Source organism: Lissotriton helveticus, chromosome 3_1 (genome assembly GCF_964261635.1).
Source record: "Lissotriton helveticus chromosome 3_1, aLisHel1.1, whole genome shotgun sequence".
Taxonomy (NCBI): domain Eukaryota; kingdom Metazoa; phylum Chordata; class Amphibia; order Caudata; family Salamandridae; genus Lissotriton; species Lissotriton helveticus.
Window position 1 is genome coordinate 1,847,373,124 of NC_136061.1, and position 22,268 is coordinate 1,847,395,391.

General features: G+C 44.0%; 1 protein-coding gene across 1 annotated transcript in view; it reads left to right on the forward strand.

Annotated features, from left to right (window-relative positions):
- MUC6 (mucin 6, oligomeric mucus/gel-forming) overlaps positions 1-22,268 on the forward strand; it is a 169,026-nt gene that overhangs the window by 107,632 nt on the left and 39,126 nt on the right. Inside the window, exons 29-30 of the mRNA XM_078683451.1 lie at positions 2,213-2,239; positions 16,599-21,317. Coding sequence (XP_078539577.1) covers positions 2,213-2,239; positions 16,599-21,317 — 4,746 coding nt within the window. The remainder of the gene's footprint in view (positions 1-2,212; positions 2,240-16,598; positions 21,318-22,268) is intronic.

Genomic DNA, 22,268 nt, shown 5'->3' on the forward strand with positions numbered 1-22,268 from the left:
GGTGTTTCCAGCAACTTTCATGGCTTTTTGACACTGCCCCAGATTTACGAGAAATCATAACCCTGAGGCTGCACCAAAAACGTACGCCTTCACAGGTGAGGCATAAGGGAGGCACGATAAGGAGAAATAGGAGAAATATCTAGATTTCTCCTTGTTTTTCCTTTTTCTATGTGTGTTGCATTCTGAGGTGTGGAGAAAAGGCCGGGGCTGCTGACTCCAGAGCTCGGGGCTCATGGTTTGATCGATGGCGGCAGCTCAGCTCAGCACCATGTAACTCTGGGCAATAGCTCACTTAATCTCTCCGACGGCCCCCTGTGCCCTAATACACTTATGGATGAGTAGTTCACTCTTTACAAATACCGGACGTATTATTTACAGCTTTCCTCAGGAAGAGGAAAAAGCCTCTTGCGATTGTTTTTGTGTTGGCAGGTTTCCCTTCCTGCACAAAAAAAATCATCCCCGCAATGCAGGCACCCTTGCACCATGATGCAAAAGAGCCTGCATTGGCGCACGGCAGCCCATTGTGTGCCAGCGCAGGGGAAAAGGACAGGAATGCCCTTTTCTTTTGCCGCAGGGCAGTGCAGCAGGAAGGGCTAATAAATGAGGCCCTAAATGTGCAAACACTATGACTCTCACCACGTGTGAGCAGGTAATTGGTGCAATATTTATCGCACACCATGAAATTAAACTTCATTGGGCCAAAATGTAGTGGGTGCGATAAATACCACCCAATTACAAGTTTTTCTCCTTAAAATGGGGGCTAACATGAGGATTTTGATGCCTACGGAACTAAAATGCTCGTGGCCCAGTATTGAACAGTCATTACTGCCCTGATAATTATAATCAGCTTTGACCTGCTGTAATGTATCTGGGGATGCGAATTGTATTGCAATACTTGTGATTACTGTTACCACACATATCAGCATTTAACAGCCAGCTCGTATTTCGGACAATATATTTTGCACAACTTACATATGTGAAGTGCTGAACCATGGTCTTGATAGCAAGGCACTCATTCGGTGTTCAAATCTGATGATCATTCACCAACATAGATTTTTTAATTATTATTATTATTATGATTATTATTATTTGCAAGACATTGTAATGTTGCTGTTACTTCAGAGAGGGGCCGTGAAGCATATTGCGTGACTTCATGCAGGGCCGGACTGGCCATAGCGGGCACCGGGCGTTTCCCCGGTAGGCCCCTAGGGCTGGGGCCGGTAGTGGGCCCCTGGGGGCCGTTTTTGTTTCCGGGGGTCGGAAATATCGGCCCCCTGTAACAAAATCGGCCTAAACCGGCCCTCGCAAACTGCTCAGCTGCCCTCCCCCCTCACCCCAGGAGGGGCCGGCTGAGCAGTTTGCCAGGGCCGGTTTCTGTTCCCAGTCCAGCCCTAACTTCATGTAGTTCAATGGGGGGGTGGGGGCAGGGGGTTAAAATACCTCCTTGGCAATTGTCCTCCGAGGACCTCTGGATGGAGAGTACCCTCATGTTTCTTGGGGCAACCTTCAGAGATGTGGGTTCTGGGTTACCAGCGCCCTCCATGTCAGGAGGATACCACTCATCCAACCGCTTAGCTTTTTTTAAGAGCATAACATAAGATGTGTGTGTGCCCGAGCTGTGGGAATTAAAGCCAACCTGTAGTACACTGGCAGAATCAAGTGGTTTGTTAGAAAAAAGATTAGGAATGAAAAGTGCTGTCATGCTAGTCAACAAGAAGCCATATGGCAATCCTTCGAGTGTTTCATGGAATGGGATAGAGGGTTCCTACTCAGCTATGACCAACAGCCCAAACTTTACACTTGAAATAACAACACACTAAAATAAGGAATGCAAAGGTGCATTTTGTGTCCGACATACTGTGTGCGCCATAACTGGGATTTTGCCACCCCAAGGAAACTCTAGGTTCTAGAGAGAAAAATCATGCTGCAGGTTAAAGGTTTGAGTGCAGATGTAGTAAGGATGTGAAAAGGTTCAAAATGATTTTCCTCTGCAGCAAAAGAGTGGTAAATTTAAAGCAACTTTTTCCCATTTTATAGATGAACAGAACTGGGCAAAATCTCGTGGCACTGTATCACATTGGTGTTGTATTAAACAAATTCAGTCGTAGATATTGGCACCTACTGTTCGATCTGTCCTCACTGTCAGGTGACCAACTCTTCAGTGCCAAAAAGAGTTTTAAGTAATTAAGCATTTTTTCTGATTGTGTTTCAGGTACACCAGCTACGTCAACAAAACCAGGTGAGGGGTGACTTGCAGTACTCTTGTCTCTGACTCATGTTTTGTCATTTCAAGTAATTTTGTGAGTGGCAAATTGCAAAGGAGGGGTGAACAATATGGAAAGGGTTTGAGGTGGTGAGGTTGGAGCAGCCTCACACGTCAGTTTTCTAAGACCAGGAGAAATTGAATGGCATACAACCTTACACGAAGGGCACTCCAGTGGACACTCTCTCCCATTCTTTGAAGAATGAAGCACTTTGGGGGAAAATAGAAGAACTGATTGCTAGCTCATTACAACCTATACTGAACAGACTAAACAAAACAGAAGAGAGGCTTGGGGCATGCTAACAACCAGGGAGATTGGGGGTGTTAAAGGGCAAGACTAAGTTGGCTCTGAGCAAGGGGATTGGGGGAGACCCAAATAGGGGGTACATAGAGCAAGAATATCCCGAGGTACACCTAGATTACCAATTTGAAGGTAAGGCCCACCCTTAAGACACATATCAACATCCAAATAAGGAGAAACATAAACATCCACACCTACCAGATGTGCAACTGCCCCGCTCTAGTCTATCAAATCGAGATACCATACACGTGAGGGTCTTGGATAGCCAACCCATAGTCGATCAGCCAGGTTTACTTCCACATGTAGGAAACAAATACAGTAAGATAGGACAGTCTGAATTCTTGGATCTGCCACCTGCCGCGTCACCATTAGTATTGGTTTTCGTAAACATGCCTAATTTAAGGGGAGGTCAAAGGGAATCAACAAGACAGCTGAAGGATACGTCTTTACATTGGATAAATAGCCAACTTGGTCACTATGACAGAACACCTGAAGGCATGTTCAACCATATTATAATGGCCAGGAGAATTGGATGGGTGGGATCCTCACCCAAAGTGAATCCATGAGATTGTGTTGTAATAAGCTTTAAGAACAAAACAGTAGCTAGACTATTACTGGTGCAGTTGAAAGATCATGCACCATTTAGGTCACAGATCTTCCCCTCTTCTTTGGAGTACTTCTACAAATACATACCTCCATACGTTAAACGCCTGGCGATATCTACAAGTGTAACACCCCTTGACAACCCAAATCTAGTGAACATGATAAATGTACCCCTCACAGACCTTGAGGCCTGTGATTGACTAACGATGCTTGGGTTAAGACAAATCTCGCAAGGCCAATTATTGAAGGGGCAATTGTCTCCCAAGCAAGGGAAAAAGAGTACCATATCCTCTGGGAGCGAGAGTTACAAAACTGTTGCAAAAATAGCTTCCTGGAGCATCGCAGGTGTGGACAAAAAACAGAATGATTACTCATGGTTGGCATTGTGGCAAAAAAAACATGATATTGTATGCTTCCAGGAGACTTGGGCCCTGGAAAACATTCATATAGATGAGTTTCAAACAAACGTAGTTCTATCCCCAGCAGAGAGAGCAAGAGGAGGATTGCTAACGCTAATAGCAAATACATTGTGTATTAAAATAAAAATTGTGTCCACAAGTCCACATTTTCATTTATTACTGATAGAGGGAGATAGCGATCAGGATTGGCTATTAATACATTTTTATAATAATAACTTTCGAGACCCTCAAACATTGGTGAGTCTTTTAGAAATCGAATTAGGAAAAGTTAGCATTGGAAAGAAGAAAAAAGATATAAATATAGTGTGGATGGGAGATTTTAACTTGCAGCCATGCAAGCTCTAATCAAACAAGATTTGTGGTCTTGAAGATATACAGGGCGCAAATGTATTCCAGGTTACACATTATGAGTATGGAAACTGTTCAAATAAACTCCTCCATACTAGGAATCTGGAAATGATAAATGAATTGGACAGAACAAATGAAAAATTTCCTTTCTTTAAATAGAAAGGATTATGGGCCATATGTATCAAGGAACCAATTTGCGATTCTGTAATAGCGATTTTTAAGAAATAGCTATTTCAGAATCGCAAAATGTTCCTTAATTGCGAATTCGCAATTTGCGAATTCGCAATTAAGGAATACTTTCCCATTCATTTCTATGGGCCAGGAGGCCTATAGGAAGGAATGGGAATTTTTTCTCAATTTGCGATTCACAATTTGCTAATCGCAAATTGAGAATTATTTCAAGGGTGCAGGGGTGTCCAAAGGACACCCTGTTGCACCCCTGAAATAAGCATGGGTGCACATGTGGTGCACATACATGCCCTAAGGGCATGTATGTGCGTCACATGGCACTTTGAAAAAGGCTGAAATGTGCATTTTTCAAGGAAATCGCAACTTACCACCAACTAGTGGTTGGTGGTAATTTGCGATTCCTTAAGGCCATTTTGGAATTATTTTTTGCTTAATACATTGCATTTAAGGAATCGCAAAATTAGCGATTCCTTATTTTGCACCCAAATTCTTTCATACATACCATTTTGCAAAAATGAGTTCGCAAACGCCGAAATTCTGAGAATTTTGGCATTTGCGAACTCATTTGGCCTTGATACATATGGCCCTATGACTAAACCATAGACTATATTATAGTGTCAGGCCCAATACGGGGTAGGATTGCCCATTTAGCAATACAATTTACTGCTTTTAGTGACCATGCTATCCTCCCCACTTCTTTATTGATAAATCTAAGGGGGGAAAAGTTGGCCCAAAAAATAGAGAAACCTACCTTTGCTCGACAAAACGGTTACCACCTAAAGTGGGCACAAGTAGACAAGATGAAAGTAATACCACAATTCTTAACTGAGAATATGGTGCTTGTCCTAAAATGCCTAGAGTATGACGGCAATACTTCCCTTTTGCCCTCTTCTTTTGAGACCCTACTGAAGAAAATAAAACTGGCACTGACAAGTACTAAAACCACATCAAAAACACAGGAGAAAGGATGCTTTGATCGAGCTTGTGCAAAAGCTCTAAGGAATTTGCATAAGGCCCTCAAAGAACAACCAAAAGACAGGGACCAGATCAAGCTGGTTTGTAGGGCATATGTGGTGCCCAGAAAGGATAGAGAAAAGGCTATAATAGAAGAAGCATGGGAACAACTGGAGATAGCGGCCACTTCCAAGATTTCGAAAAACTTTTGGAGAGTGATCAATGCTCCTTATTTTTAAAAAAAAGTGATAGATACTCATGGAAGCGAAGATCAATGGGTAGCCCATTTCGAAGAGATTTTCGACTCAAATAACATCTCTGGGTCTAATGGTCCTGACCTAGAAAGACCAATAAATGAATATCTGACCTTTTCAGTACAGGAGGTTACTAGGGAACTGGGTAAGTGCAATAGTGGAAAGGCTCCAGGCCCCAATGGTGTCCGCATAGATTTCTTTCTCGATCACCAGGACTTATGGGCCCCTCTACTAACCAATGTTCTTAATGAAATTGCTAAACCCACCCCACTAGCCTCATGGAACACTAGAATTATTGTTCTAATATATAAAAAGGGAGAGAAACTAAAACCACAGATCTACAGACCCATTTAAATACTGGATACTACGGCAAAGCTAATGGGACGCCTATTATTTAATAGGTTAGAAGAGTGGACAAAGGAGAATAAGATCCTGATTCAGGCGCAATATGGTTTTCCGCCTGGTAGAGGCACTATAGACCAGTGCCACAACCTTGCTATGATAACTGATAAATATACTAGAGCAAAACAGGGGCAGATCTTTTTGGGTTTTATGGACCTAAGTTCTGCTTTTGATTGCGTAAACCTTCCTCGTTTGTGGGAGATAATGGAGGAAATGGGGGTGGACCCAGAACTCACCAATTTTATTCGGCTGCTGTATTCAAATGTGACTGCCAGTGTTAGGTGCGGGAAGGATGAGGAGTGCACCCGCTTATTTAAGATCGCGAAGGGCATTAGGCAGGGGTGCGTCCTCACTCCCTTCCTATTCTCTTTACACACAAACAGGATTGGTGCCGCATTGACTGGAGCAATATTAGACTGCCCACTTTTGACTCCCAAACAATGTCGATTCTCGCATATTCGAATGACGCGGTATAAATAGGTCTTAATAGGTGACCCTTCAACGATTGATAACTGCCTATACTTTCCATATGGCTTCAGTGGGTCTAAAAGTAAATGAAGCAAAGTCCTTTGTTGTTATAGTAGGTACCCCTGTGTTAAAGAGATCGCAATCCTTTTCTCTAGGCCCAAGGAGACTAGAGGTGATTGGCTCTTTTTCATATTTAGGGGTCCAATTTGACAAAAAACAGTCCTGGGCTAACATGTTGGAAAATAGAGCTCTGGGGATGGAAAGGAGCGTGGAAGCTATACATTATTTCGCTAGCAGACTGGGCACAAAACCACTAGCCATTTTAAAGTCAATAAACCAGGCAAAGACACTCTCTGCAGCCACATATGTGGCAGGTATATGGGGAAAGGTCCCGGTAATTCAACTTCAAAGACCGTTTTTTAAGAAAGTACTTTCTCTCCCCAGATCGTGTTCGAAATACATTTGCCACACGGAAGCAGGACTACCCTATATAACAGATATTATCAAGATCGCCAGATACTTTTGTGGCACTAAATATGGGGCAGAGATACTGCAGATTTAACGCAGTTTATAATTAAAAATTGTATTGCTTTGGAAAATGCATGTACATTTCCTTGGCTTCAGTATGTGAGGGTAAACATAGCTGCTTTAGGTTTAGAGGAACTGTTCACCAGTCCCAACTTGTGTAGAATAACTCCAAAGCACAAACTAAAGGAAATGTTCTTCTTAAAGGTGGGATATGAGTGCCAGGAAGGAAATCGGCAGAAGAAATCCGTGATTCTATATTTCCAATTACCACCTATAATTTTGGGGGATTTCTCCTATTTATACAACCTTGGAAATAAATACACAGATTTATTTTGCTGAGATTCCGCTTAAACTTAACTACATTGATGCTAGGTTATCCTTCCAGAAGGTGATCTCTCGGCATGCCCATATGATAGGGAGTTGGTGCAGTCAGACCATCACACCTTCTTTTTCTGTGGGCTTTACAAGAAGGAAAGAGAAAGATTTATCCTCCCAATCTTAAAGAAGCTAAAGTTTAGGCAATGCCGCCCGGCATTATTGTATATAAAACAACTCGAGGATCCAAATATCTGTTTTACAACAGCCTCTGGAAAAATATGGCTCTCACTGCACATGAAACATGTTAAGCTAGTTATTTTTAATGGATAACTATGCATAGGCCATTTTATGATTACATGTGAATGACTGATTGTCACGTTGTTTTTATTATCAAAGTTATTTAACATGTTTACATATTTTCAAGTGGTTTCTAAAAGACTTAGATGATGTCAAGATTTTTTACCTTGACCAATTAATTTGTCAGATTGTAACTAAATTCGATCTATTTAACTTAATATGGTTTTAAATGTATTTATATCTTTTTGTACTTTTGTGATCTTTAGATCATAAAACAGACCTAATAAAGTAATGTCTAAGTCTAAGAATGGTATACGTGTTTCTATAGTTTGTTGTGTGGACGTCACCATTTTCTGCAGATGTTCTAAAATGGTAATAGTCAAAGCAGTCACTCTGTCGAATTTTATTGTCTTTCTGGCATGAGTCGAGAATAAGCAAGAGAGAAGAAACAAGGTCTCAAACACTTTTCTGATGAGAGTGCCATCAACTGTTCAGACTAGAACAGGAATTGTCGCAAAATCCACTTTGGAGAAATGGGATCTCAGTGTGCATGGAGCACAGTTGATAAAGAGATTATGTTAAATGTGTTTGGAGGTAGAATATCTACTTGTAGTCGGACTAATGTTCGGTTTTGATGAGTTTAACATTGGTAACCAATACTTAGTAATTCAGTGACTCCTCAACATTTGCTTATGCCATTAAATTATTCATTGAATTTCAGAAACGTATTTCCTCTTGCGGGGAACCAGTTATAAGACTTTTTATTGCCCCTGGAAGATGCAATTCATTACTAAACAAGTACAACAAAGTGACTATATTATGCTGGTCAGTGCTGAGTAAGATGTCTATTGTTGTGAAAATATGTATTTATTTGCCAACCTTCTGAACAGAAACACATTACATCGCAACTGTCCTCAGAGGAACTCTCGATGAAGAGTGACCTCATGTTTCTTGGGACAGCCTTCAGGGATGTGGTTTTAGGGTTACCAGAACCCTCCTTGTCCAATATATTGAACAGAATTACAGATTAGATGGATACATTTAGAAGTCACTGCAAAAAGTAGGGTGATGGTGAGTGTGACAGTCTCTGGCATTGTAATATAATATGCTTAAGATTCGTACTCACATGAGAGGAGTAGAACAGGGTAGCTACCGGACAACAGAAGGGATTGCGATAAGATGAACTCGATGTTGTGTAACACCAGCCATGTTGCTCCACCAGTTGGAAAATATGGGCTGTCAAAGCAGGCTTGAATGAGGGCAGAGAATGTGCAGCCCAGAACTGAACTTAACTGATTCAGACTAAGCAATGCCCTGTTTACCTCACATCCTATAACTTGCGACATGCCTGTGGTGCCATATATCGACCCCGTTGTGGGTGACACACCAGGTGCTAGGTCGGAAAATTTGCTTTTGGAAACCCGTGTAGAGCTTCATGAAAACAAGTCCGCGAATGTCCACTACAGGAGGAGAGGGGTCGCTGACAAGTTAGTTTCCCAGTCAACAAGATGGTTTTCAGGGCTGTGTGATGGCCCACACCTTTTTAGGTCTCTGTTTGCCCTGTTGCTTGTGAGACATTTTGTTTACATACAGGAGGCTGAGAGTCCGCCCATTGCTTACCACTGGTTGGCTTCATCGTCACTCTCATGTCTTTGCTTTTCATTGATGAGCATGTGCCAGCTTAACTTCCTCTTCCTCTTTGCTTACTTGTCCATTCTGTGGCGCATGGGGCAAGTACTGATTGATTTCTTTAATGGTGCCCTTCCACTGACCATGCACTTTCGGAGGCACTCTTATTTTTTTTTATTTAAGTTGCCATGTTGCTTTCCCCCTGCCACCCTCCTCCTGCTGTATATGTTGGCTATAGCATACAAAGCAAAATGATGCAGTCAGTACTGTCTGCATCATAGCGCTTTTTTCCTAACTTTATTTTTTGTTTTTTATTAGTTTACTTAAGCTGCGGCTTAAGAATCTACCCCTACCTGTTACGTGTTGCATGCCTGCCCCTCCCATCCTGCCACAAAAAAAAAATATTGGCAAAGCCAAATCGCTCTCACATATGCAGGAGCTACTTGACCATGTCAATGTTTTTTTCACAGTCCAATACCACTGGTGTAAATCAAGGACCCTACGAAAAGCTTTAAGCAAAGGGAGGTTCTTTTTCCGGGCATGTGCTTCCATTCATTACACACCTTTTCAGAAGGCACTTGGGTCATAGGCTCGATTTTTTGTGTGGTATGTTTTAATATTATTCTGAAGGGATATCATTATATAGAAAATATCTCAAAAGAGTCAATTGGAATTGCCACCAAGGTTAAAAGTTTGAGCAGGCAAGCAAACACAAGCAGGCATCCCTAGCCAGGCATCGTCAGATCCTGTCTCCTCAATGAAGCTGGTGCTCTCCCAGCCCACCTGTCCTCTGTGTCTTCCACTCCCCTTGAACCAACACGCAGGCCTTTAAGTGGGATTAAAAACGTAGGGGGTTCCCTGAAAAGGGTGGGCATATAATTAAGGGAGTGGCTTAAACATATACACTACAAATTTGCGTAGAGTGCCTCTTTCCCACATATTTGCATAGAATTACAACTGCAACTGGCATACATGACCATTGCTCTGCGCGCTTTGCAGAGAGACCAAGATTATGTATTCTGAACATCTTTGTGCCCCTAACAGACACTGAGAGAAACTCCCACTCTCCCACTGCCTTCAGCCACAACTCAATTGTGCCCAGTTATAAACACCTGGATGCAACTCAATTCATTTGTATTCTAGCTAAAGTATTATGTGGTAGTCCACTGTCATTTACAAACAGTATATTTTCCATTGAAATGGCCACTAAATTCGCACAGATGTACACAAATGATGTGTGGAAATCATGTTTCAGTGAAAGTGTACCATTTGTGCATCACCAAGTACAGTGTCTTGATTGGTTTTGGCCTTATTAAACTCTATGTTTCCATCACACTTCAGCATTACAAAACAAATGTGCTTCATTTGTCCTTTCTTAACTGCTAAATGTGTACAGTTCATTTATGGGTATTTTCATTTTGTTGTCTATTCCAAAAAATGTCATTCCACTCCGTTTCCTTTCACACTCCCTACACCCAGTAAGATTCTCACATAAGTGACTTTACTTTTCTTTCTCTGACAGCAAAGTGAGAAGAGTTTGTAAGCTCAAGTCCCCATGTTAAAATAGAAATTATTAGCAATTTCTCTGTAACATATAGCCTGACATCTGACCTCTGTCTTTGTAGCACAGCAAAGGTGACAACATAAATATAGAATTTAAAGGCATCTTTATTTATTGCTTTGACTTTCATAACCCACTAAAAATCGGGTCATGACCCACAGCTTGGGAAGCACTAGGCTGGAGGATTTCACATGCTGTGGTGCCTTAAATCCACAGGCTTAGGTGCTTTGGTACTGAGTTTTGACAGTGGGAGCACGTCCTGGGCAAGATATTTATAGATGCAGGGATGGGGTACCATTTTACAGCAGGCTTGTTATGGCTTATATAGACTCTCAAGCAAGCAGTGGCAAGAGCCATTCTATTGTGGCTTAGCCTTTAGTGCAACGAGTTTGGTCCCTTTTTTAGACTCCCTATGTGTGAGGTTTTTACTAGGCCAGGCTGAAAAGACTCCTTGGTTCATCTATGTTGAAGATCTTTTCTGGGGCTTTGGGATATAATTCTTAGTTCTTGTGTCGAAAGGGATTGGCAGAGGATACAAAAAGCTATTAAAAGCCTGGTCTTGAGGGAGGAGGAGCACAGGCTCCTACCAGTGTTCAGTGTAGAGCGGCGAGTCAGGCTGCTGGAAACTTACTTGTGCTAGCCTCCTCCCTGTGTATGGTCGCTGTACTTGTGCTATGGTGTGAATTGCTACACTTGTGCTTATTTTTAAACTGTTTTAATCCACTTACTCACTGCTTCCTTTGCTCCTGACCCCCGTCCGCCGCGGCTGTGTGCCGATCGAGTGGAGGGTCATTTTAGAGCAACACGCCCTATACCACTTCCTGCCTGCCACGTTGACGACGCAGGTCAGCGCGCTAGCTGTTGCACGCCCTTGGTTATTTTAAGGGGTAGGCTTCTGCGCTCCCGTGACAAGAGCGGTGAGTCAGGCTGCTGGAAACTTACTTGCGCTAGCCTCCTCCCTGTGTATGGTCGCTGTACTTGTGCTATGGTGTGAATTGCTACACTTGTGCTTATTTTTAAACTGTTTTAATCCACTTACTCACTGCTTCCTTTGCTCCTGACCGCGGTCCACCGCGGAGGGTCATTTTAGAGCAACACGCCCTATACCACTTCCTGCCTGCCACGTTGACGACGCAGGTCAGCGCGCTAGCTGTTCCCTTTTCTTGGCCTATTTAGAATGGTGACGTGGCGGAAGCGCAGCGGAAGCGCAGCGGACGAGCGCAGCGGGTGCGCCAACTTCGCGCCGAGGTCGCGCCAAAGTCAAGCCCGTCTGCGCCCGTCCGCGGCCGGCCGCTTCCAGCGGCCGTCCACTATGCCCACCGCACTAATTACTCGTCCAAGGACCTCCTCTCCCTTCAACGCCCTGGCCCTCTCGATCCCCGTGCCATCGGCGCCGCTCGAGATTGTGGCATCTTGAACCCTCACGGCTCCCTTTCAGGTATACTTGACGTATGCACTCCTATTACTTGCAATGATTCTCCCATCACGCCACTTGCTGTTGGGTCATCAGTACCTCACTCCATGTCAATAGTCTACCTCAACACCCGCTCGCTGGCTAAACACCAGCTTGAAATATTTCAGTTGCTGGACAAAAGTAATATTGACATTCTTCTCCTCTCGGAGACTTGGTTAACTGATGACTCCACCCCCGACATTCTCGCCGCGGTCCCTATGGGCTATTACATCTTACAGTCCAATCGGGTAGCGGGCAGAGCTGGGGGGGGTGGGTAGCTGCTATCATTCGCTCCCAATATAATTTTACCACTTTAGAAACTACCACTCTCCCCAAAATTGACATTCTCACTCTGGAATTTATCTCTCCCCAGTTTTCTTTTATTTGTGTTCTTGTTTATCGACCCCCCGACAATATGCCTCTCTTCTCTCATCAATTTGGCGACCTTATTTCCCGGCTAGTTATTAACTTCGCCAAAATTATCATCATTTAATTTCTGGCCGCTAGACCCCTGTGAAACTAGCCTTTCTAAAGAATTTACGGATCTCCTACTTGGCCTGAATTGTAAACAGCATATCTCAGTGGCCACTCATAATAAAGGCCATATTCTCGACCAAGTGTGGACGGCCAATCTTGACATCTCTCCTCCCTTAGTATATTCCTGCACTTGTTCGGATCACTTCTTCATTTCTTTCTCACTGAAATTCGCTCTGCCCTACCGCCCCTCACCCACCACCAACTTTACTGCGCGGAATTGGAAGCAAGCTGACATCTCTGATTTTCACTCTATTCTACTCACTACAGCCCCCAGCGACATGACTATGACATCTGCCCAGACCGACGTCCTCGACCAGTGGCTGAAACATGCAAGCGATGTGGTGGCCCCGCTGAGAATTACTAAAACTAAACGTCCTCATGACGCTCAGCGGTGGTTCACAGTTCAATTAAAACTGGACAAACTGGCCCTTAGACAGGCTGAGCGTGGTTGGAGGCGTAATTATGATTCACTGTTAAAAACTGCATATGTTGATTTACTAAAACTGTATAAAAAATCTATCTTATTGGCCAAAACTTCCTACTTCTCTCAGAAAATCCTTAGTTCTGCTGCTAAAACTAAGGATATTTTTTCAATCGTAGAGGAACTCTCCCTGCCCGACCGTGTTACTGCTCAACCCCAACCCTCACAAGTCCTTTGCGATTCCCTTAATTCTTTTTTCACTGATGAAATTATCTCTATCAAAAACAATATTCCTTCCCCTTCTTCATCTACTGCCTGTCCTTTACCCCCATGAACCCTCGTTGTTTTAACAATGTTCCCTCCCATTTCCCAGACAGAGTTCATCTCCTTGTTACATGCTGTCAGCTCAGGTTCCCCTAACAACTGTTGTCCCCCTCAAATCATGAAAGCCGCCTTTTTGGCATGTCCTGGTCCCCTGCTGGCACTTCTTAACAACTCGCTTGCTACAGGCTCTGTCCCTGATGCTTTCAAACGGGCGGTTGTTGTCCCCATACTTAAAAAGCATGGTGCTGATCCATCTGTCCTGAGCAATTATCGGCCGATCTCCCTTCTCCCCTATTTGGGGAAGATTCTGGAGACTTATGTCACCCGCTGCCTCAGCCCATTCATTGAAGGGTCTTCCTTTTTAGACGATCAGCAAGCCGGTTTTAGACCGGCCCACTCCACTGAAGCTGTCATCGTGGCTGTAATGGACGTGCTGAGGCAAGGCGCCGATAAGAACTTGGCCCAAGCCCTTGTCTTATTAGATCTGTCGGCTGCTTTTGACACGGTCGATCATGCCATCTTGATCGACCGTGTCAAGAACGCGGGCATACAGGGCATTGCTCTAACATGGATCGGCTCCTTCCTGCACCAGCGCTCCCAGTCAGTCCATCTGTCCACCTTCTCAGCCCCTTATTCCTTACTTTCCTGAGGTGTCCCTCAAGGCTCTGCTCTTTTGCCCCTTTTATTTAATCTCTATATGCAACCCCTTATAGCTTCTCTCCTTCAAACCCCGGTCACTATCTTCAACTATGCGGATGATTTACAGCTTATTTTTCCTATTGATCCCTCCCCTTCCTCCTGTGTCAATTTCCAATCCACCATGCTTGCCATCTCTAAGTGGTGCATTTTAGCCAGCTGAAGCTCAATCCCAGCAAGACTGAGCTGGTGTTGACAGGAGGGTCGGCCAATCCTTGGAGCTCTAGTTTCTGGCCTCCTTCCCTTGGCCCCCCACCCTGTCCTGTCAATTCGGTGAAGAGCCTTGGTGTAATCATATCTAGTGATTTATCTATGAGGCCTCAAATTAATGCTTTCACCTCTTCCTGCTTTTTCCATCTGCGCAGGATATGCAAAATTCGTAGGTTTCTTACTACTGAGGCTCTCACACTCGTCATCATGGCCCTTGTCACCTCCCGTATTGATTATGCCAACTCCTTGTACGCTGGGATTCCTGCCTACCATCTCCATCGGCTTCAGCTGGTACAAAATCAGGCGGCCAGACTGGTCTTTCAACAGCCTAAACACCAACATGTCTCGCCCCTGTTGAGGAGATTACACTGGCTCCCAGTAGCCTCTCGGTGCATTTTTAAATTGGGTTGTACTGTTTTTAAAGCACTTCTTGCTCTGGCCCCAGCTTTCACTTCCCTCAGCCTTAAACGTCACATTCCCTCAAGAAATCTACGGTCCTCTGCACTTAATCTCCTCACTGTCCCCAGGTATAAACGTAAAAAGCACGGAGGCTATTGTTTCTCTTTTCTTGGCCCTGCACTGTGGAATTCCGTTCCGACTACAATTCGAGCCTGTCCTAATTACACCAGCTTTCGCAAATTACTCAAAACGCATCTCTTCCAGTTAGCCTACGAGTAACCCTGCTGCTTGACCCTTTCTGCTTTTGTCTATGAGCGCCATGAAACCGTTGGGTGACCGTGCGCGGTAAAAAAACTTTTAACATAACATAACATGCCTAGCTTTTTCCCTAACAGAAGCCATCACATGACTTAAAGAGCTACAAGGCTCTCAATGATGCTTTTGAATGGACTAGCTCTCTAAGTCTAACAGGGTCATCTTAAGAGAGGGGAAGCCATTGGATGAGTGCACATATATGTGCTCCACCAGCAGTGTTAAGATTGTTGTGCATTTTGTTATTTTCTGTTCTCTGGTTGGCTGCCTCAGGAAAGACTTGCTTAAACCCTATTCCTGACTATGTGCATTTGGTCTGCGAGGGATGCCATGCTGTACATCTACTCCATAATCAACCCCATACTGGTCTTTGGTTTTTCTTAATTTCTTTCAAGAGTGTGGTAACCACATGAGCGATTTCTGAAGAAGGGCTAGATAGCGTTAGCCTCTATCTTTTATTTAGCTTTTTATATTTATGCATGTTCTGTTGTACCAATGACTATTTTGATTGCTGTCTCTTTTACCAGGACTTTATCTGAATACATATTACCTGTATTTCAATTCTTTATAATTGGTTCCTCACTGTTTGTACTGTATATTTTTATTGTACAATCCATGATGGTGATGAGTAAAATGGGTAAGAGCCATGGATGGATCTACATCCAGAGCTAGGAATTTGTTATGGGCCTTATATTTGTATTCAGCTTGGTGCCTATTGGACTAGATGGCAACGTGTCTGGTTGCACTGTAGAGGCTTTTTTGGTGACGTTAAGCGCCCAATTAAAATGTGTAGTAGTTTAGTGGAAGGTTATCACAGGAGTTGAGTTAGCTCAGTAGCAGGGAATTGTTGAGGGATTTAGCAGCCTTGGAATGAGGGGTGAATGAGAGGTAGTCAACCGCATGTTGAAAACAAAAACCATGCTTAGATTCCTGGCAGAGGGGAATGGTATTAATATATAAACAAACAGAAACTGGGGCTAATAATTTTGTTGGGCAGGAAAAGGCTAGGGAGTATATAGACAGGAGTGCCAAGGCCATTGTAGCTACTAAATTGGGTTGCTTTTCAACATAACCATCCATATTGGCAGCCTAGGAGGGCTGCCTGCGCCACCCAGTCTTTTCACTTACCTGCCTATTACACTTCCAATACCTTGTCCTGGAGCCATGCCTCTGCTTTAACATACTCACCTCCTGGATCTAATACACCCCAGATATCTTTAAAAGTCTCCATTATACTTCCTACGTTCCTCTGATATGTCAGGCCATAAGCTAGCTAAGTTTACTGTTCTTCGTTGTCTACAATTTCTATGCTTCAAAGGTAAGTTGGTGTTACTGGCACTGGAGAGGAATAGAAATACTGCCATCATATGTCTGCCTTTTCAGTATCATTGATGACCAGTGAGAAAGCAGGAAGGCATATATACCCCTTCCAAAATGAGAAAAACACTGCAAAAGTGACATGCAAAGCTATATCTGCACAAATAGGTCCCTCAGACTAACATAAGCCATTGAGAATAGTAGAAATTACTTATCACATGGTCCGACAGCATAGCTATATTCAGTTGAAGGCCTGGAACGTAGGTACGATCTTGAAGAGAAACAGGGCACAAAAGGAAAATAAAGCATAACTAAAAACAATATTTCCAAGCTCATTTGTCTGTAAAACAACCAGCAATGCGATGCCCATTCAAGCTCTGTATTTTATTTCACAGTGACTTCAACTACACCAACGACAACATCAACTAAGCCAACAACATCATCCAGCACAAGACAAACATCAACTCCAACCACCAGAACATCCACCCCAACTACATCAACTACCACAACATCCACACCAACCACAACATCCACATCACCAACTACAACGTCAACTACAAGGACATCCACATTAACCACAACATCCACCCCAACTACAACATCCACCACAAGACGAACATCAACCCCAACCACCAGAACATCCACCCCAACTACATCATCCACCACAAGACGAACATCAACCCCAACCACCAGAACATCCACCCCAACTACATCATCCACCACAAGACGAACATCAACCCCAACCACCAGAACATCCACCCCTACTACATCAACTACCACAACACTCACATCTACCACAACCACCAAATCAACCCCACCCACCTCTTACACCACTGAGATCACAACTGAAACAGAGTTCACCTCTTCAGAATCAACACCTACCGAAACAGTGTCCCCCACCACAGAAACTACAGCATCTTCCACACCAACCACATCACCTACTACAACGTCAACTACCAGGACATCCACATTAACCACAACATCCACCCCAACTACAACATCCACCACAAGACGAACATCAACCCCAACCACCAGAACATCCACCCTAACTACATCATCCACCACAAGACGAACATCAACCCCAACCACCAGAACATCCACCCCAACTACATCAACTACCACAACATCCACACCAACCACAACATCCACATCACCAACTACAACGTCAACTACCAGGACATCAACATTAACCACAACATCCACCCCAACTACAACATCCACCACAAGACGAACATCAACCCCAACCACCAGAACATCCACCCTAACTACATCATCCACCACAAGACGAACATCAACCCCAACCACCAGAACATCCACCCCAACTACATCATCCACCACAAGACGAACATCAACCCCAACCACCAGAACATCCACCCCTACTACATCAACTACCACAACACTCACATCTACCACAACCACCAAATCAACCCCACCCACCTCTTACACCACTGAGATCACAACTGAAACAGAGTTCACCTCTTCAGAATCAACACCTACCGAAACAGTGTCCCCCACCACAGAAACTACAGCATCTTCCACACCAACCACATCACCTACTACAACGTCAACTACCAGGACATCCACATTAACCACAACATCCACCCCAACTACAACATCCACCACAAGACGAACATCAACCCCAACCACCAGAACATCCACCCTAACTACATCATCCACCACAAGACGAACATCAACCCCAACCACCATAACATCCACCCCAACTACATCAACTACCACAACATCCACACCAACCACAACATCCACATCACCAACTACAACGTCAACTACCAGGACATCAACATTAACCACAACATCCACCCCAACTACAACATCCACCACAAGACGAACATCAACCCCAACCACCAGAACATCCACCCTAACTACATCATCCACCACAAGACGAACATCAACCCCAACCACCAGAACATCCACCCCAACTACATCAACTACCACAACATCCACACCAACCACAACATCCACATCACCAACTACAACGTCAACTACCAGGACATCAACATTAACCACAACATCCACCCCAACTACAGCATCCACCACAAGACGAACATCAACCCCAACCACCAGAACATCCACCCCAACTACATCATCCACCACAAGACGAACATCAACCCCAACCACCAGAACATCCACCCCAACTACATCAACTACCACAACATCCACACCGACCACAACAACCACATCACCAACTACAACATCAACTACCAGGACATCCACCATAACCACAACATCCACCAGAACTACAACACTCACCACAAGGCAAACATCAACCCCAACCACCAGAACATCCACCCCAACTACATCAACCACCACAAGACAAACATCAACCCCAACCACCAGAACATCCACCCCAACTACATCAACTACCACAACATCCACACCAACCACAACATCCATATCACCAACTACAACGTCAACTACCAGGACATCAACATTAACCACAACATCCACCCCAACTACAACATCTACCACAAGACGAACCTCAACCCCAACCACCAGAACATCCACCCTAACTACATCATCCACCACAAGACGAACATCAACCCCAACCACCAGAACATCCACCCCAACTACATCAACCACCACAAGACAAACATCAACCCCAACCACCAGAACATCCACCCCAACTACATCAACTACCACAACATCCACACCAACCACAACATCCATATCACCAACTACAACGTCAACTACCAGGACATCAACATTAACCACAACATCCACCCCAACTATAACATCTACCACAAGACGAACCTCAACCCCAACCACCAGAACATCCACCCTAACTACATCATCCACCACAAGACGAACATCAACCCCAACCACCAGAACATCCACCCCCACTACATCATCCACCACAAGACGAACATCAACCCCAACCACCAGAACATCCACCCCAACTACATCAACTACCACAACATCCACACCAACCACAACAACCACATCACTAACTACAACATCAACTACCAGGACATCAACATTAACCACAACATCCACCCCAACTACAACATCCACCACAAGACGAACCTCAACCCCAACCACCAGAACATCCACCCTAACTACATCATCCACCACAAGACGAACATCAACCCCAACCACCAGAACATCCACCCCAACTACAACACTCACCACAAGACAAACATCAACCCCAACCACCAGAACATCCACCCCAACTACATCATCCACCACAAGACGAACATCAACCCCAACGACCAGAACATCCACCCCAACTACATCAACTACCACAACATCCACACCAACCACAACAACCACATCACCAACTACAACGTCAACTACCAGGACATCAACATTAACCACAACATCCACCCCAACTACAACATCCACCACAAGACGAACATCAACCCCAACCACCAGAACATCCACCCCAACTACATCAACTACCATAACATCCACCCTAACTACATCATCCACCACAAGACGAACATCAACCCCAACCACCAGAACATCCACCCCAACTACAACACTCACCACAAGACAAACATCAACCCCAACCACCAGAACATCCACCCCAACTACATCATCCACCACAAGACGAACATCAACCCCAACCACCAGAACATCCACCCCAACTACATCAACTACCACAACATCCACACCAACCACAACAACCACATCACTAACTACAACATCAACTACCAGGACATCCACCATAACCACAACATCCACCCCAACTACAACACTCACCACAAGACAAACATCAACCCCAACCACTAGAACATCCACCCCAACTACATCAACCACCACAAGACAAACATCAACCCCAACGACCAGAACATCCACCCCAACTACATCAACTACCACAACATCCACACCAACCACAACATCCACATCACCAACTACAACGTCAACTACCAGGACATCAACATTAACCACAACATCCACCCCAACTACAACATCCACCACAAGACGAACATCAACCCCAACCACCAGAACATCCACCCTAACTACATCATCCACCACAAGACGGACATCAACCCCAACCACCAGAACATCCACCCCAACTACATCAACTACCACAACATCCACACCAACCACAACATCCACATCACCAACTACAACATCAACTACCAGGACATCCACCTTAACCACAACATCCACCCCAACTACAACATCCACCACAAGACGAACATCAACCCCAACCACCAGAACATCCACCCTAACTACATCATCCACCACAAGACGAACATCAACCCCAACCACCAGAACATCCACGCCAACTACATCAACTACCACAACATCCACACCAACCACAACATCCACATCACCAACTACAACATCAACTACCAGGACATCCACCTTAACCACAACATCCACCCCAACCACAACATCCACACCAACCACAACATCCACATCACCAACTACAACATCAACTACCAGGACATCCACCTTAACCACAACATCCACCCCAACTACAACATCCACCACAAGACGAACATCAACCCCAACCACCAGAACATCCACCCCAACCACATCAACCACCACAAGACCAACATCAACCCCAACCACCAGAACATCCACCCCAACTACATCAACTACCACAACATCCACACCAACCACATCACCAACTACAACGTCAACTACCAGGACATCAACATTAACCACAACATCCACCCCAACTACAACATCCACCACAAGACCAACATCAACCCCAACCACCAGAACATCCACCCTAACTACATCATCCACCACAAGACGAACATCAACCCCAACCACCAGAACATCCACCCCAACTACCACAACATCCACACCAACCACAACATCCACATCACCAACTACGACATCAACTACCAGGACATCCACCTTAACCACAACATCCACCCCAACTACAACACTCACCACAAGACAAACATCAACCCCAACCACCAGAACATCCACCCCAACTACATCAACCACCACAAGACCAACATCAACCCCAACCACCAGAACATCCACCCCAACTACATCAACTACCACAACATCCAGACCAACCACAACATCTACATCACCTACTACAACGTCAACTACCAGGACATCCACATTAACCACAACATCCACCAGGAGCACAACATCCACCCCAACTACAACACCCAAGTTGTCAAGTAAGTATGATAATTTACAATTGTCACTGTACCAGACTAGCATTTTGCCCCTTTAAAAATTGCTTGAGCTTGAAAAATGATCTATTCTCACTTAAAGGCGTAGATGTGTATCGCAATTAGTAATTCCTTTACGAATTTTGACCAAGAGTCTACCCTTTTTTTACGTGCAATTCATGATTGTGTTGGAAATGTTTTACATCTAAGCAATTAATGAGTAACAAGGTCTAAATATGAACAATTTTAAAAATGATCTGAAAATCCCTGGCACAAAATTACAAGATTAGTATATTTTCATAGCCACATTTAATGTTTAACTACTATCATATATGCCAAACATTTCTCAAAGTTATGATACTTTTATGTGGATGTTTAGTTATAGCACTGGTTCTGGCATCTATGAAGAATGATGTGCTCAAAATATGGTGGCATTCAAAGCCCTTTCTAAGCCTAAGCTGCAAATGGGTCAAACACAACAAATGCCTATAACAGGAAATGAAGCAGAGGAGCCACTTGCTAAATGTGGATGTGTTAAACAAATGAATGTATATACCTGCCTTTCTGGTGCGGTTGCCAATATTGTTAGCCCTTGAGATAGCGCGAAGTCCAAAAAATGTTCTTTTATAATACTGTTTTTAAATATTTACCTACAAGAATATATATATCTCAAAATATCACCCAGCACTCTCCTTCGCTTTTTTTTTCATTCTTTATTAACCCATCCTACTCTGGGGAGTAAGATGGCTTAATAAAGAAAGAAAAAGAAAACCCAGAGGAGAGTGCTGCGTGATGTTTTGAAATTGCTGATAAATATATTTTCAAGGAATAGTCCAGCCTTGCCGCAAGCACCAGCTAATGAGTGCGCCCTCCGTGACATGGACTTTGTTGTTCAATATATACACACATATATATATATATATATATATATTACCTACTGGCGAAAGCCAGTAGGTA